The 18,038-nt window shown below is 39.1% G+C and overlaps 2 protein-coding genes across 2 annotated transcripts in view; both read left to right on the top strand.

Moving 5' to 3' along the window:
- The first annotated feature begins 5,554 nt into the window (after nt 1-5,554).
- The window catches only part of LOC128242915 (short transient receptor potential channel 7-like), a 91,483-nt gene continuing 78,999 nt past the window's right edge, over nt 5,555-18,038 (top strand). Inside the window, exon 1 of the mRNA XM_052960346.1 lies at nt 5,555-5,690. Within this exon, the coding sequence (XP_052816306.1) occupies nt 5,640-5,690 (51 nt within the window). The 5' untranslated portion in view covers nt 5,555-5,639. The remainder of the gene's footprint in view (nt 5,691-18,038) is intronic.
- On the top strand, nt 12,633-14,849 carry LOC128243717 (uncharacterized). The gene is made up of 4 exons (XM_052961638.1): nt 12,633-13,215; nt 13,401-13,515; nt 14,087-14,233; nt 14,505-14,849. Exons 1-4 carry the CDS (start codon nt 13,087-13,089, stop codon nt 14,723-14,725), a joined length of 612 nt encoding a protein of 203 aa, XP_052817598.1. The 5' UTR covers nt 12,633-13,086; the 3' UTR covers nt 14,726-14,849.

The raw sequence follows: 18,038 nt of genomic DNA, 5'->3' as shown, positions 1-18,038 counted from the left end.
ACATGGTCTGTGGTGTAAGGTCCATGTTTATCTGACCCATGACGTCTGGCAACATGACAACATGCAACATCCGGCAACATGGTCCTTTTGTTCTGGCCCGCAATGCCCCATCACATATTCACCGTGAAATTGTGCACTGTGTCCGGTCAACAATATCCCGTAACATAGTCTTAAAGTACTATTTTCGCCCTCATGTCCTGTTGAACGGACCATTTTATATGACCCGTTCAGTTTCGTAGCTAGGTGCATTTAATCTTATCCATGTTGTCCCATTACAGTCGAGTTTTTTTTAAATTCCGTATATTCAATATTGTCCCCTTGCACGGCCCATTTCGTATATTTTCCTGGTGTCCCATAACATTTTCACCTTTTGGTTCGTTCTCTCCCGTAACATGATTCATCATGTTTTGTCTGTAATGTTCCTTATTCGTAAAATGATGTTATTCTGCAATTATTTTGCATAAAGAGGTGCATATTTTGAAAGAATATAACCAAATTAATCATAAATGGTTTATTTCATCAACCAAGACCGCCCTAGGGCGAACGCATAAACTCGTCTGTTCTTCCCGGTAAAACAAGGGGCAATTATAAATTCCGAAATTTCTTTGCCATGCGGTACAAAATTATAACGTATTTGTCAGCTAAATTGTCAAACTGCATTTAACGATTTAAGCGCGGTACTTATTGAAGGCTGACAGGTAATCTCATTAACTTGAAGTAAAATCTTAATGAATAAGAATGAGTTGAGTGAGCGTATTACTAACGTTAGCGTCATTTAACTGACTTAGAATACAACCTCATTGACTGACACATCGGATGAGTGGCAGTAGACAGACCTCAAAACAAGTGCGAAGGTAGAAATTCTTAATGCTAACGTCTAGTAATTAATGATTGCCTATTTGCAATTTCATTGGCTAAACATCTTGTGCTAAAGGCATTCCTTGTTCTGAATTTCAGTCAACCATATAATGGCACAAACCAAGTCCGTCCACAGAGGGAAGCATACACTAGCCGTCCGGGAAGAAGGATTGCATGCGACGTCACTTCACACACCCAGCAACAGGCGACTCACCATCTCTGTCCAGCCAATAACTAAGCGTACAAAGAAAGAGGCATCAACAAGGGCGAACTTCCAAAATCTACGACATTTCTGGGAAAACAAGGCAGCCACGAGGAACGGTGAGCATGACAATGACAAGTGTGTGCAATCACCCGCTAGGACAAGACTAAGCGATTGGGATATATCTGAAGTTGCTTCAAGTGACGCTCCTGCTGCTTGTAGTGAAAATGAAACTTCAGCTACAGAAAACACCACAAGTGGAATACGCGTGGTGTTTAACAGCGAAGAATCTTTGGCGCCGAAAACCTCACATGGGTATCATGACGTCAGCAATCTCAATATTGCTCGTGCATGTTTGGAATCAGCACTGATACAGAATAGTCTCACGTTGGACACCCTTGACAACCTGATGATTAAACTGTGTTATGACGTAATGTGTGACACCGCTGAAATAGTGAGACGTGTTTGGTTGAGGCGGAATCGCTAAGAGAGTGATTATAGAATGAACGTGAAACATTTACGTTCCAATTGCAGTTGAGGAATAATACGTTTTGTACCGTGATAGATTGCATACATCTTAAATCCACATTCCATAGTTATAGATGTAGTCAAAAATGCATGCCATCAAACTATTTCACGAACGTCTGTTCCATTTATTTAATATTGTACCGTAAAATAAAGTTGTGAACAATTGAGGTATTATTATTTTGCCAATAGTTCACCTACTACTACTACTACTACTACTACTACTACTACTACTACTACTACTACTACTACTACTACTACTACTACTACTACTACTACTACTACAACAACAACAACAACAACAACTACTACTACTACTTCGTCTACTTCTACTACTAATGCTATCTTGTAAACCATTACATAGGTAAGTCTAATCATGGACACTATACAATCCATGATTAGGCTATGTTGAATCGTAATTTGACTTGGCAACCCTCGTTACCTGGCAACGCGGGTGCCCTCGGGTCGGAATTTTCTATTCGGACTGGAAACACGTGTCAGAAATTATAAATATGCCCCCATGCATGTCACGTGTTGTTGTGGAGCAAAACATGTACTGTTTAATTATATTATACACTTTATTTAAGCCTTATTATGATATTTCAATAGATGAGTTCAATAAACATTTACTTAACAAAAATAGTTTCAAAACAAAAAATAACCCTTAAAATACGTTATATTGAAGGAACATGTAGACGTATACAGTGAACACAAATTTCTGCCTGTCATGACGTCTGTAAACATCATCGCGCCCGCTTTTTTGATGAAATGTCAAAAAAAAGTACTTGTTGGGGGGCAGAGGTATTTCTCTCGAATTTTTACCCTATATATAATCAATTGACATGGGTTCATCTCCATATGAGCAGTTACCAAAATAATGAAATCAACAGTGACCATCCAAAATCCATACCGTATTGAGTTATTGAGTAAAATATAAATGACGGACGTCACACGGTCGCAAATACGAAAATAATGAAATTGCCTTAGTAAAAATCACTTTGTGTGTAGTGTAATACGCAAATAAGTATCCAGTTCATAATTTTTCACTCCGACCATTTTATTCGTTGTTTATGAATGGAATTCACCATCAAATTGGCGAAAGTTACCCATAAAGATTTGTTTCGGTAAATTTGATTGACCGGACATAAACTGTGACGGGCAGACGGACGGAATCGAGCAATCCTATAGTCACTAAAGCAAAAATGATCATAAATACATTAAGAACAATCATAAAGTGCAGATATCAAAACGTTACTGTTAAAGGATAACATGATTATGATCCCATGTCACCTTGACCTTTGACCAATAGACCCCTTAAAACATGGAAATTCTACTACACATAGAACCAGTGTCGAAATGTTATACTGAAATAAATTGAGTGCTAAAGAATTTTATTTCCCCAATGATATTGACATTTTGCCCAAGGACCTGAAATGGTACCTTGATCATTTCCCCAATGATATTGACATTTTGCCCAAGGACCTAAAATGGTACCTGGATCATTTCCCCTATGATATTGACATTTTGCCCAAGGACCTGAAATGGTACCTGGATCATTTCCCCTATGATATTGACATTTTGCCCAAGGACCTGAAATGGTACCTGGATCATTTCCCCTATGATATTGACATTTTGCCCAAGGACCTAAAATGGTACCTGGATCATTTCCCCAATGATATTGACATTTTGCCCAAGGACCTAAAATGGTACCTGGATCATTTCCCCAATGATATTGACATTTTGCCCAAGGACCTAAAATGGTACCTGGATCATTTCCCCAATGATATTGACATTTTGCCCAAGGACCTAAAATGGTACCTGGATCATTTCCCCAATGATATTGACATTTTGCCCAAGGACCTAAAATGGTACCTGGATCATTTCCCCTATGATATTGACATTTTGCCCAAGGACCTGAAATGGTACCTGGATCATTTCCCCAATGATATTGACATTTTGCCCAAGGACCTAAAATGGTACCTGGATCATTTCCCCAATGATATTGACATTTTGCCCAAGGACCTGAAATGGTACCTTGATCATTTCCCCTATGATATTGACATTTTGCCCAAGGACCTAAAATGGTACCTGGATCATTTCCCCAATGATATTGACATTTTGCCCAAGGACCTAAAATGGTACCTGGATCATTTCCCCAATGATATTGACATTTTGCCCAAGGACCTAAAATGGTACCTGGATCATTTCCCCAATGATATTGACATTTTGCCCAAGGACCTAAAATGGTACCTGGATCATTTCCCCAATGATATTGACATTTTGCCCAAGGACCTAAAATGGTACCTGGATCATTTCCCCTATGATATTGACATTTTGCCCAAGGACCTAAAATGGTACCTGGATCATTTCCCCTATGATATTGACATTTTGCCCAAGGACCTAAAATGGTACCTGGATCATTTCCCCTATGATATTGACATTTTGCCCAAGGACCTGAAATGGTACCTGGATCATTTCCCCTATGATATTGACATTTTGCCCAAGGACCTAAAATGGTACCTGGATCATTTCCCCAATGATATTGACATTTTGCCCAAGGACCTAAAATGGTACCTGGATCATTTCCCCAATGATATTGACATTTTGCCCAAGGACCTAAAATGGTACCTGGATCATTTCCCCAATGATATTGACATTTTGCCCAAGGACCTAAAATGGTACCTGGATCATTTCCCCAATGATATTGACATTTTGCCCAAGGACCTGAAATGGTACCTGGATCATTTCCCCAATGATATTGACATTTTGCCCAAGGACCTGAATTGGTACCTTGATCATTTCCCCTATGATATTGACATTTTGCCCAAGGACCTAAAATGGTACCTGGATCATTTCCCCAATGATATTGACATTTTGCCCAAGGACCTAAAATGGTACCTGGATCATTTCCCCAATGATATTGACATTTTGCCCAAGGACCTGAAATGGTACCTTGATCATTTCCTCATTCACAATATGGTCAAGCATCCTGTAAAATACTAAGGCTATATCGGTCACAGATATATTATAAGTTATTTATAGACAATTTTGCTTTGAGGGGGCGGGGCTGGTTAAGAGGCACAGAACTGTTTCTTTTTACAAAAAAATCGACATATGCGTACGCATTTGTCACACACACGTGTGATATATTCTTATGAGTGAAAATTACGGTTCAACAAGGTCATACATGCTGAAACAAGAACAACTGGATTGGATGAAATCTTAGGCCGGTAAGTTAGTAAGTTTGGGAAACTTGAGTGAATCGCTATGCTCATTGTACACATTTAGAGAAATCAACATTCGAAAAAGCCCTATCATCAACGTTGAAGGAAACACTTTTCCTAAATTTGGAAATTGTAACTATACAAAGATGATATATTATTTTCATTGAAAATGTCAATTACTGCTTTATATAATTATTTATTTCCACTGCTAGAAGCAATTTTCCCGATTTTCGAAATTGTGCCCATACAAAGATGTTTTCTTTTTTTAATTTTTCATTGGAAATTTCAAAAACAGCTACATGTATAAATATTGATTTACTGGGATATATATTATCCCTCACCACCTGCGCTATTCATACGGTAGCTGCTTAAACTCTTCCCCAACCTATAAAACATATCAGCTTACCCTATAAAATATCTGGAAAATAAAATAATTCGTAACCATTGACAATATGGTGCCATCAATAATAGCGTTTAACCGTTATATTATATTCGCTTGGTATTCATTTACGGAAGCTGGAATTGCCTGGAGAATGACTGGTATACTTCTGCTTAGATCGTGTGAACATGACAAAGGGTTAGAAAACAACATTATGAAATGTACAAAAATATTGCCCGCAAGTGCCAATGGATGATAATTGTTGTCCATGAAGTATCATTTTACTGATATTTGACAATGCCAGTTTATTATGTTTCTGTTGTATAAGAAAGGATTATCGCATTTGTTTGAATCTACAATATAAGGTCAACGTCAAAAGTCGGCCAGATAAAACGGGTTAAAGCCGAAAGACATCTTTATAAAGCCGAAAGGACACTCCGCGCCAAACACCATGACAACAACCGGATGGCCGAATGTCTCTAGGAAACACACGAGCTTCAGCGTAAGTACTTTTGTGTTATTATGGTTCCTATCGAATCCAAAAAGGTATTGTATCTAAATGGTTAAAATGAAGCATATGCTTCTTGTTTGGATATTATAAACTAAAATGTGTTCCAACCAAGAAACTTGAGCAAAATCATGATATGACTGCCATATGTGTATAGTATAAGCGGGACTTTGGTTTATTTCTGAAGTCTTTGTTGTTTTGTTTGTTTATCAAGGTCTGCCCGAGACCATTTAACAAATTTTGAGAAATTTTAATTATTAATATTAAAGGGAGGGAAATCTTTCTCATTGCCGTATGTTCAATTGTCCGCCCTTTTTTATATTGGCGCCTTTCTTACTTGTTCTTTAGTTTTAATCCGGTTCGGACGTGTGTTGTTTGGCCATCACGACTTAAATTGTGTTTAACAAGATACCCGGGTGCGATACCCTTCCTCTTTGCGAACTTACCTCTTGGGGCTTTGTAATGTGCTCGGTGTAAAGCACCGATACACGGAATACAACATTCCTGGGTTTAACAAGTTCTGGCTACACCCCCTCCCAATTTCTCGTCTTTCGGTTTGACCCGCCGGGGTTTGAACCCCCCACTTTCCGCACCCTAAACGCTGTACAAATGAGCTATCTGGGCGATCTTCTCGGGTTACTTGCTTTCATCCAACTGCTAAAAGTATATACCTATATTATATATCACAAATAAATCATTTGAGGCCAATTTGTTTTATTTTGCACCTTGACGTTTTACCGCACTGATTTTTTCAGAAAATAATAGATAAATTATGATGGAAAATATCATTTGTTCTCAATTATCATATTAAGGCGTCCAAAAACACCACACGGATTAATGTTCGGCATATAAACGCAATAATTGCTCGTCATTCCAACCATTTCCAATTAGTTATTAGATTTATGCTATTCAATCGTTCTCTTTATTTCCCTTGAAAGATACCGCCTGCCCAGTGTAAGAACCCCCATCAAGTGTCAGAACCTCACCATGTCTTTTAACACCTAGCTGCTTATACTGCCGATAGGGAATGTATCACCTCGGTTATTCTCGCCTCTTTTTAAGTATAAAATAATCGTTTTCAATTCATTTGCCCTTTTTAAAATGCCATTTGTACAAGATTTATACCTTGTTGCATTTCTGGTGGATATTTGAAATGGCCAAATGACCCTAAGATATAAATAATTTATCTTTTATATTGTGTAACAAGCTACACACTTTAAACAACAACAACAACAACAACAACAACAACAACCACAGCAGCATGTGTTTACTAAAATCTCTAAATAGGTAATGCACAAATTCTAATTGATAGAAGTTAGAATAATAATAAGTTCACAAAATATCTTCACAGCTGCTCGTGGTATTTTTGTATGTCCACGTGCAGTATTGAACACACTATATGAATATCATTTTAATCTAAATGCAACAACAGAATAATTCCCACAAAAGGTTAAAAAGTTATCCTCATTAGACGTTACTTTTCAAAGAGGCTTCAGTTATACCAGAAGGTTGCCATTATATATATATTAAACAACATGGGTCTACCAAATGTTCTGTTCTGTCCTCGTATGTTCTATCAAATAAGAAGTTTTCAGAACATACTACGAACATCCTCAAGAACTTTCCTTTATTTTCTGTAAGAATCTAGTTCATTCTAAAACTTCAATTCATGCAATAAGTAGAAAATTATATAGCCTTCTAAACAAGTCCTGGTAAATTCATTCCAAATATCATAGGGAAAACATAGCTCACTTAAAAGAATCTAGGTTAACTAACATTTAAGAACATATTAACAATGAAGTACTGAACATAACATTCATACACGTTTAAGAATTGACTGACCTAAACATTGTTGTGCTGTAAGTTGAGGAAAATAACAGGTTTATATATTCACAGTCGTGATATACACAAGGGAAGTTGTTGGTATTAAGAAATATGTGAACTTCGACAGGTTTAAGTTTGTCTATTTTTCATGTAAACTTGTACATGTATATATTATATCTGAATAGAGTGCAGTATTGAACACACTATATAAATATATATAAACGAATGGCTCGGCGCTAGACACTCAGATATAATATATACATGTACATGAAAGCCATTCGTTTTTATGGGCAATTCATAACATGTTAATACAGCCTCCTATTATTGTTACAAATTGAATGCTGTTTTACAATTATGTGAAACGTCCGTTTCATTTACCATTCCATGCTGTAAATACGCGTTGTCATGATATTTGAAAAAAAAACATGTATGTATATACAGTTGCAATTCTTAACATAATGCCTGTCTGTCTGTTGTTAAAGTCAATATTGAAATTAAGACTTCTAAAAGGTCACTCGCTTGGTGAGAGTGGTGAAAGGTGTTTTTATTTTGCCACTCTTTAAAAGAAATCTTTTTCACTTGATGAGAGATCTTTTTCACTCTGCCCCTCTTGATGAGAGATCTTTTTACTTTGCCATTCTTGGTGTCAGATTTTCTTACTTTGCCACTCTTGGAGTGAGATTTTCTTACTTTGCCACTCTTGGTGTGAGATTTGCTTACTTTGCCACTCTTGGAGTGAGATTTTCTTACTTTGCCACTCTTGGTGTGAGATTTGCTTACTTTGCCACTCTTGGTGTGAGATTTTCTTACTTTGCCACTCTTGGAGTGAGATTTTTTTACTTTGCCACTCTTGGTGTGAGATTTTCTTACTTTGCCACTCTTGGTGTGAGATTTTCTTACTTTGCCACTCTTGGAGTGAGATTTTCTTACTTTGCCACTCTTGGTGTGAGATTTTCTTACTTTGCCACTCTTGGTGTGAGATTTTCTTACTTTGCCACTCTTGGTGTGAGATTTTCTTACTTTGCCACTCTTGGTGTGAGATTTTCTTACTTTGCCACTCTTGGTGTGAGATTTTCTTACTTTGCCACTCTTGGAGTGAGATTTTCTTACTTTGCCACTCTTGTAGTGAGATTTTCTTACTTTGCCACTCTTGGTGTGAGATTTTCTTACTTTGCCACTCTTGGAGTGAGATTTTCTTACTTTGCCACTCTTGGTGTGAGATTTTCTTACTTTGCCACTCTTGGAGTGAGATTTTCTTACTTTGCCACTCTTGGTGTGAGATTTTCTTACTTTGCCACTCTTGGTGAGAGATCTTCTTACTTTGCCACTATTGGTGTGAGATTTTCTGACTTTGCCACTATTGGAGAGAGATCTTCTTACCCTGCCACTATTAGTGTGAGATCTTCCTACTTGCCACTCTTGGTGAGAGATCTTCTTACTTTGCCACTATTGGTGTGAGATTTTCTGACTTTGCCACTATTGGTGAGAGATTTTCTTACTTTGCCACTATTGGTGTGAGATTTTCTGACTTTGCCACTCTTGGTGAGAGATCTTCTGACTTTGCCACTCTTGGTGTGAGATTTTCTGACTTTGCCACTATTGGTGAGAGATCTTCTGACTTTGCCACTCTTGGTGAGAGATCTTCTGACTTTGCCACTATTGGTGTGAGATCTTCTGACTTTGCCACTCTTGGTGAGAGATATTTTGACTTTGCCACTCTTGGTGTGAGATCTTCTGACTTTGCCACTCTTGGTGAGAGATCTTCTTACTTTGCCACTATTGGTGTGAGATCTTCTGACTTTGCCACTCTTGGTGAGAGATCTTCTTACTTTGCCACGTTGGTTTGATATCTTCTTACTTTAGCACTCTTCGTGGGGATCTTTTTACTTGGCATCTCTTGGTGTGAGATCTTCTTACTATGCGCCTCTTGGTGTGAGACCTTCTTACTTGCCACTCTTGGTGTGAGATCTTCTTACTTTGCCAGTTTGGGTGGGAGATTTTCTTACTTTGCCACGGTGTGGGATCTTCTTACTTTGCCACTCTTCGTGGGAGATCTTTTTACTTTGCACCTCTTGGTGTGAGATCTTCTTACTTGCCACTCTTGGTGAGAGTTCTTCTTACTTTGCCACGTTGGTGTGAGATCTTCTTACTTTGCGCCTCTTGGTGGGAGAAATTCTTACTTTGCGCCTCTTGGAATGAGATTTTCTTATTTTGCCACTCTTGGTGAGAAATCTTCTTACTTTGCCACTCTTGGAGTGAGAACTTCTGACTTTGCCACTCTTGGTGTGAGATCTTCTGACTTTGCCACTCTTGGAGTGAGATTTTCTTACTTTGCCACTCTTGGTGGGAGATTTTCTTACTTTGCCACTCTTGGTGGGAGATTTTCTTACTTTGCCACTCTTGGTGGGAGATTTTCTTACTTTGCCACTCTTGGAGTGAGATTTTCTTACTTTGCCACTCTTGGAGTGAGATTTTCGTACTTTGCCACTCTTGGTGTGAGATTTTCGTACTTTGCCACTCTTGGCGGGAGATCTTCGGACTTTGCCATTCTTGGAGTGAGATCTTCTTACTTTGCCACTCTTGGTAAGAGATCTTCTTACTTTGCCACTCTTGGAGTGAGATCTTCTGACTTTGCCACTCTTGGTGTGAGATCTTCTGACTTGCCACTCTTGGAGTGAGATCTTCTTACATGCCACTCTTGGCGGGAGATCTTCTTACTTTGCCATTCTTGGAGTGAGATCTTCTTACTTTGCCACTCTTGGTGTGAGATCTTCTGACTTTGCCACTCTTGGTGAGAGATCTTCTTACTTTGCCACTCTTGGTGTGAGATCTTCTGACTTTGCCACTCTTGGTGAGAGATCTTCTTACTTTGCCACGTTGGTTTGATATCTTCTTACTTTGGCACTCTTCGTGGGGATCTTTTTACTTGGCATCTCTTGGTGTGAGATCTTCTTACTATGCGCCTCTTGGTGTGAGACCTTCTTACTTGCCACTTTTGGTGTGAGATCTTCTTACTTTGCCAGTTTGGGTGGGAGATTTTCTTACTTTGCCACGTTGGTGTGGGATCTTCTTACTTTGCCACTCTTCGTGGGAGATCTTTTTACTTTACACCTCTTGGTGTGAGATCTTCTTACTTGCCACTCTTGGTGAGAGTTCTTCTTACTTTGCCACGTTGGTGTGAGATCTTCTTACTTTGCGCCTCTTGGTGGGAGAAATTCTTACTTTGCGCCTCTTGGAGTGAGATTTTCTTATTTTGCCACTCTTGGTGGAAGATCTTCTTACTTTGCCACTCCTGGTGAGAAATCTTCTTACTTTGCCACTCTTGGAGTGAGATCTTCTGACTTTGCCACTCTTGGCGGGAGATTTTCTTACTTTGCCATTCTTGGAGTGAGATCTTCTGACTTTGCCACTATTTGTGTGAGATCTTCTTACTTTGCCACTCTTGGTGAGAGATATTCTTACTTTGCCACTATTGGTGTGAGATCTTCTGACTTTGCCACTCTTGGAGTGAGATCTTCTTACTTTGCCACTCTTGGCGGGAGGTCTTCTTACTTTGCCTTTCTTGGAGTGAGATCTTCTGACTTTGCCACTCTTGGTGTGAGATCTTCTTACTTAGCCCCTCTTGGTGAGAGATCTTCTTACTTTGCCACTCTTGGAGTGAGATCTTTTGACTTTGCCACTCTTGGTGTGAGATCTTCTGACTTTGCCACTCTTGGAGTGAGATCTTCTTACTTGCCACTCTTGGCGGGAGATCTTCGGACTTTGCCATTCTTGGAGTGAGATCTTCTTACTTTTCCACTCTTGGTAAGAGATCTTCTGACTTTGCCACTCTTGGTGAGAGATACTTACTTTGCCACTATTGGAGTGAGATCGTCTGACTTTGCCATTCTTGGTGTGAGATCTTTTTACATTTCCCCACCTGATGGGATATCTTCTTACGTTGCCACTCTTGGTGGAAGATCTTCTTAAGTTTCCACTTTTGGTGGGATAGCTTCTTTCTTTGCCACTCTTGGCGGGAGATCATCTTACTTTTCCAGTTTTGGTGGGAGGTCTTTTTACTTGGCAGCTCTTGGTGGGAGAACTATCCTACAAATATGCCTTGTATACTTCAGTAAGTTTAATTTTCTATTCCTTAATTGAGAAAAAAATATATTTACGCTGACTATTGTTGATATTGATTATATATACCATCTCTAAGCAACCGCTAAGGTTTAACAAGCGATTTATGACTTGCCTGTTGCAACTTTACTTCAGGTGAACTATGCATTTTTAAATGTTCACTTCAGTCAGAAAGATGTCGTTATGGTCGGGTCACTTGTGGGAAAATAATCAATTCATTTCTAGTTTTGTTCGATTGTAATGCACAAACAGAATATACCACTGATTAAATTCAAGCCTTTATTTTCAGCCATTGCAATCGGCTTTCCACCTTTATTAAGTACAACACGTAGCTAATAGAAATAGTGTACTTTGGTATTTAATAAAAAGGCCAGGAGGTCGAGTGAAAATAATATATATTTTATTTACTATTGTTCGTAGCAACCGTTTAGAACGGTCGGAATACGCTACGAAAAGTAGTGGCACCGTCGGTGTTGAATAAGTAGAATTTGAAACAAAATATATATTACAAACAAATTGTTGCCAGCAGTGGGAATGTTTATGATGACCAGAATTATATTTGTCCTATAAGTAATTATTGTATCATGCTAAACATGTGCTGATTTGCAATGGATCTACATGTAATTCAATACAATCTTTACATGTTAGTCTGTATAATAGGTCTCTAATAATATCGCTCACTGCATTTTTATAATTTACATTCTTAATATATTTATTTAGTATGAATATAATTATTAATAACAAAACAAACCGTAAAGCTTACGAGTAATACTAACTATGTTATGTTCTTCTGGTCCTATTTACGGAAATGTCAGGTAAAAAAGTAAACCAACCACGACCAATTTCTCCTTTACTTCCAGTTTATCATTTTTGTGTGTTTGCATAAACCGTAACGAAATATAAAAAGGTACTCTTTGTTTTATCCGTTACCCTTGTAAGACAATACTAGCGCTATTGTCTTTAGACAAAAAACCAATGTCAAAGAATGTCAATTTAACCCCGTTCAATATGACAGCGAGTTTATGAGGATTTAAAATTAAAAGTCGTTCTGTAAATGATTAAATTAGATATTTCATGTACAAAAATGCCATAAGGAACTAATAAGATGATGGAAATATAAAAAAAAAACGATAAAAAGACAAACGGCTCGTTTTAACCCGTTCTCTTTGAAGGAGTGAAAAGTTTTAACCACAATATTTGATGAAAAACGTTTTCAAATGCCAGTACATTCACTTGGATGAACACGAGCGGTGATTCAAACGTTTACGAGCACGTTTACGGAATATCGGATATATACGTGAACGACTTCAGACGAATTGCGACCAAGTTCACACATGTTTTTCTGATTTCAAACTTTGTTTAATACGTTCACTTACACGCGGACGGTTTGAGTGAACCACACGACCGGATATACACAGTTTCCATACACGTGCTCGCTATACCGAGAATGCCGTTCTGCGGGCTGTCCTCGGGGTGGGCGAAGCTGACGCTTCTGGTGGTGGCAGCGGCCGCAGGTCTTCACTGCGCTGCCCTGGCCACGCCTTACTGGATGAAGGCTGCCACCCTCAGCAATTCTGTAAGTATAATGCAGAGAAACTGGGGCTGCACCAACAAAGCATCGTGTTATCAAATGAGTTTTAATATTATATAAAATTAAATTTGAAGACATTACAAAATAATTATAATGAAAAGCGTGTATGAGAATTTTCAAAGATTGCTAGTACTCGGTAAATGGTTTATAAACACAGTCTTTATTTTCAGGTGAACATCACTGTGGGTCTGTGGAAGCAGGTGAACTGTTCTCGGGCCATCGGGCCGCCCTGGTCGCCCTGGTCGCCCTGCTACGGGCAGCCCCTAGCCGACACGTATCAAACATGTATGTATAAATGAGCAGATCATGTCTATCTCTGTAATTGTATAAGCTTGAGTTTGATGTATGCGCACGTACAGCAACACGTCAAACCGTTCAGGAGACATCGGCTCACCCTGCTTAGGTCTACCCCAACGTATCACGTATAATTATGTTACAATTATAAGGTAAACAGCCGAAATTTTTAGAGGTCATCGACTCACTGCTTTGATGGGCCTCTAACTTCCACATATATATGCATTCACTTATAGAGTAGACATGCAGAAACTCTCCAGGAGCAATCGACCTCACCCTGCTTCGGCCCGCCCCAATTACCACGTCTAAAACCTACACATGTAAATGAGTCAAGTATGCGACTACGTGTCGAAGAGTTGTGGTTCCTGTGACAATCGCTTAAAGGCGCCTCAGCAATACCAGTGTAATCAAGAACACTGTATGCTTAACGTTTACGAATTTTGTGTAGATGTACTTATTTTCATCGCAGTGCTACAAGAGTAAAGCATCGCAGATTCTTTTGATCTTATGTCTTTAAAGCCTGTGAAAACTCACATTTCATTTTTATTTTATATTGTTTCAGTACTTTTTAAAGTGACTCAAATACTGGAGTGCGTTGTTCTCGTGCCTGCAGCGTGTTCACTGGTCCTCTGTGCTTACTACATTACGTCACCGACGGTGCGCACGCAGACAGTTGTCGGCTGGTTAATGGCGTTCACCTTCAGCTCGAGTGAGTATAGAATACAGGGTAATATATGTACAACATTAACATGAAAACCAAAATATTGGCAACTGTAATTGTCTACTGCCAAGAAGAAGAAAATACTTATATTTAATTGCATGTAATTAAACTGGTGTGATGTCAAGAGCCGAATTGTGCATTCTGCTTACCATAAAATCCTTTTCAGTATATCGGTGTCCTCGAACTTGCTTCTACCAAACCATTTATCAAATTGTTGTTCGATCCATCATAGTCGTATTTTGATTTCACTGCATTTCAGCCGCGCTAAATCTTAGCGGGTGTATAACCTGGCTTTTGAACCTCCCGAATGCACATTTCGCCTTCTGGTCCCTGGGTTTAGCCGCCTCCGCCGCCGCCCTGTTTTTCCTTGCAGGCATCCTTATCATCCCGGACTTCCGGTCATATGACTATCGCCGACTCCGAAATCGCCGAGGACGGAAAGAACGGAAGGAGAAAGAGGTTACCGCTCAAACCAAATAGATGCAGGCAATAACCAGGCAATTTAGAATCCTGATGTGACTGACACCAGGGCAGTAAACAAGAGTTCATTGCTTGTGATTTACATGCCAGACATTCAATAAACTAGGCATTTTAAAAATATTGTTTGACGGGTCTTTTTTTGTTTCTTTTATTGTTTTTACTTATACAGAATTCTAGTATTATGCAGGATTATACTGAGCCATAATGCTGGGTTTGAACCTATTTGAATATGAATGTTGCCTTCCGACTTAATTTATCGCGTGGTATACACACACTGAAGGTCCAGGGACCCATTTCATTAAAGGATCTTTATCGTCACTTCAATTATTTTAGATTTGTATACATATCGCACATGGCAACAAGGTGATTTGGATAATATGGCACTAAGGTACTTTCAATTTGCAACTAAGAGTGCCCACGATCGTTTCGTTATTATAACGAGAGAGAGAGAGAGAGAGAGAGAGAGAGGGACAAAATGGTTCGAGAATGTTTACTGAAACGCCCCCTCCTGCGGGAAATATATGATGAAAAGAATAACAACGATTGTAATAATACACGGGAACCGGCTATACAATCGAACCATTATTATTCTTTTGAAAATGCTTACAATTCACTTCCATTAATTTTGTGGTAATTGGTATATAACGAGTATGGAAAAAGTTGGTGTTCTAGAACTTCCTCTTAGTATTTTAACAACTGTTTATGCTTTTAAAGATAAAAAACAATGAAGGGGAAGTAAGATCTGATGACGAATTCTTTATATGCCCTGCTTTAGCACCAAAAGAACAACTAGCGAAATAATATTGTCCGTGCGGTCAATATACTAAGGTACATACAAGCCATTTGTAGTTTGATAATGCTTAATGCATGGGGGGGGGGGGGGTGCGAACATGTTGGACACCATTTCTTCTTTTCCCTACTATAAGAAAAAGGCACCATTTATATGTTTATATAACAAAATTTACCATCGGTGGCGAAACTAAGCGCAAAAACCAACTGGGATAAATTTACGCTCGAGGGCAAATCTTCCCCATGTCTTGTGATCCCGCTGGTAGTTCATGTTTTATGGAAGCCAACCTGATTTGCCGCCAGGAGTATTTCATGTCGTATGAACGCAAACCTGATTTGCCGCCGGGAGTATTTCATGTCTAATGAAAGCAAAGTTAATCTGATTTTCTCCCTGCAGTATTTCATGTCTTATAAACGCAAACCTGATTTGCCCCCGGCAGTATCTCATGTCTTATGAACGCAAACCTGATTTGCCCCTGACAGTATCTCATGTCTTATGAACGCAAACCTGATTTGCCCCCGGGAGTAGTTCATGTCTTATGAACGCAAACCTGATTTGCCCCCGGGATTAGTTCATGTCTTATGAACGCAAACCTGATTTGCCCCCGGCAGTATCTCATGTCTTATGAACGCAAACCTGATTTGCCCCCGGGATTAGTTCATGTCTTATGAACGCAAACCTGATTTGCCCCCGGGAGTAGTTCATGTCTTATGAACGCAAACCTGATTTGCCCCCGGCAGTATCTCATGTCTTATGAACGCAAACCTGATTTGCCCCCGGGATTAGTTCATGTCTTATGAACGCAAACCTGATTTGCCCCCGGCAGTATCTCATGTCTTATGAACGCAAACCTGATTTGCCCCCGGGATTAGTTCATGTCTTATGAACGCAAACCTGATTTGCCCCCGGGAGTAGTTCATGTCTTATGAACGCAAACCTGATTTGCCACCGGGAGTAGTTGATGTCTTATGAACGCAAACCTGATTTGCCCCCGGGATTAGTTCATGTCTTATGAACGCAAACCTGATTTGCCACCGGGATTATTTTATGTCTTATGAACGCAAACCTGATTTGCCCCCGGGAGTAGTTCATGTCTTATGAACGCAAACCTGATTTGCCCCCGGCAGTATTTCATGTCTTATGAACGCAAACCTGATTTGCCCCCGGGATTAGTTCATGTCTTATGAACGCAAACCTGATTTGTCCCCGGGAGTAGTTCATGTCTTATGAACGCAAACCTGATTTGTCCCCGGCAGTATTAAATGTCATATGAATGCAAACCTAATTTGCCTCCGGTGGTATTGCATGTCATATGAACGCTAACATGGTTTGCCTCTGGGGGTATTGCATGTCATATGAAAGCGAACTTGGTTTGGCGCTGGTGGTATTTCATGTCATTTCATATGGAGGCAAACCTGATTTGGCCACAGGGATATGTCATTTCTTATGAACGCAAACTGATTTCCCCCCGGGGTATTTCATGTCTTATGAACGCAAATCTGATTTGCCTCAAGGGGTACTTCATGCCTTATGATCGCGAACTGATTTACCCCCGGTTTTTTGAACGCAAACCTGATTTTCCCCCGGGGTATTTCATGTCGTATGAACGCAAATCCGGTTTGCCTCCGGGGGTATTTCATGTCGTATGATTCAGAACGCAAATCCAGTTTGCCTCCGGGGATATTACAATTTCCATTGTTGAATACTAAATCAATAGCAGAACATTGTAATAAAAAACACAACATTATTCTTTATTCCAATCAATCTATTAGAAATTCCGCGGCAAATTTTTCCTAAAAAGTGACTGATATATTTGATATTTTTCGCTCTCTACTCAGTTTGAACATTGAACTTGAGGCAAAAACAATGGCTGTTTCCGGTTTTCCGACCTACCCTTTTTCTTCCCCGACCCTAGACCTTGATATTGCCCCGAGACTTTTGTATCATTTGTTTTATTATTGAAGTACGAAATGAAGCGATTTTGGCTTCTTAAGATACCAATGCTTTTCATAGAAAAACAACAAGCAAAATGCTTTTACCAGACGTGTAATTGTGAACTTAGCCGGCATGGTACCATATACAATGAATATGAATATAACAGTATTCATGAGACATACAGAGCCAGTTACAGTACCCTACAAAATGATATTCAGCTGTGACTCGAATCGCCCACGAAAAACCAGAGATAAAAACATAATGAAAATATTCGCTCTGGAAACGTGTACCCATTTGTCCCTTTCTGCCGGTGAAAGGTTACGAGTCACAATGTCGGGCCTCATCTACTGAATATCTTAACAAAACCAATGAAAAATAATTTCAACAAATAAACATGATCAATTTCACATAAGACAAATCAATAACATTTTATAAAATATTTCTTGGAAAATTCGATATGAACGGTATGCAATCGTCAGGTAGAATGACCAAATTATCCAATATAATACTGCACGAAAATCTCGTGCATAAACCAATCAATATAAACCAGTACCGCATTAGACAATTTTTACTTCGCTATTCTACGAA

This window comes from Mya arenaria, chromosome 8 (assembly GCF_026914265.1).
Source record: "Mya arenaria isolate MELC-2E11 chromosome 8, ASM2691426v1".
NCBI lineage: Eukaryota > Metazoa > Mollusca > Bivalvia > Myida > Myidae > Mya > Mya arenaria.
The sequence above is the reverse complement of the archived record's forward strand: the minus strand, read 5'-3'. Positions and strand labels throughout refer to the sequence as shown.

Excerpts from the sequence above, each read along its gene's own strand:
- LOC128243717 (XM_052961638.1), top strand. The coding sequence starts at position 13,087 with ATGCCGTTCTGCGGGCTGTCCTCGGGGTGGGCGAAGCTGACGCTTCTG. Across the intron at positions 13,216-13,400 it reads CTGCCACCCTCAGCAATTCT|GTGAACATCACTGTGGGTCT; the intron begins GTAAGTATAATG and ends CTTTATTTTCAG. Across the intron at positions 13,516-14,086 it reads AGCCGACACGTATCAAACAT|TACTTTTTAAAGTGACTCAA; the intron begins GTATGTATAAAT and ends ATATTGTTTCAG.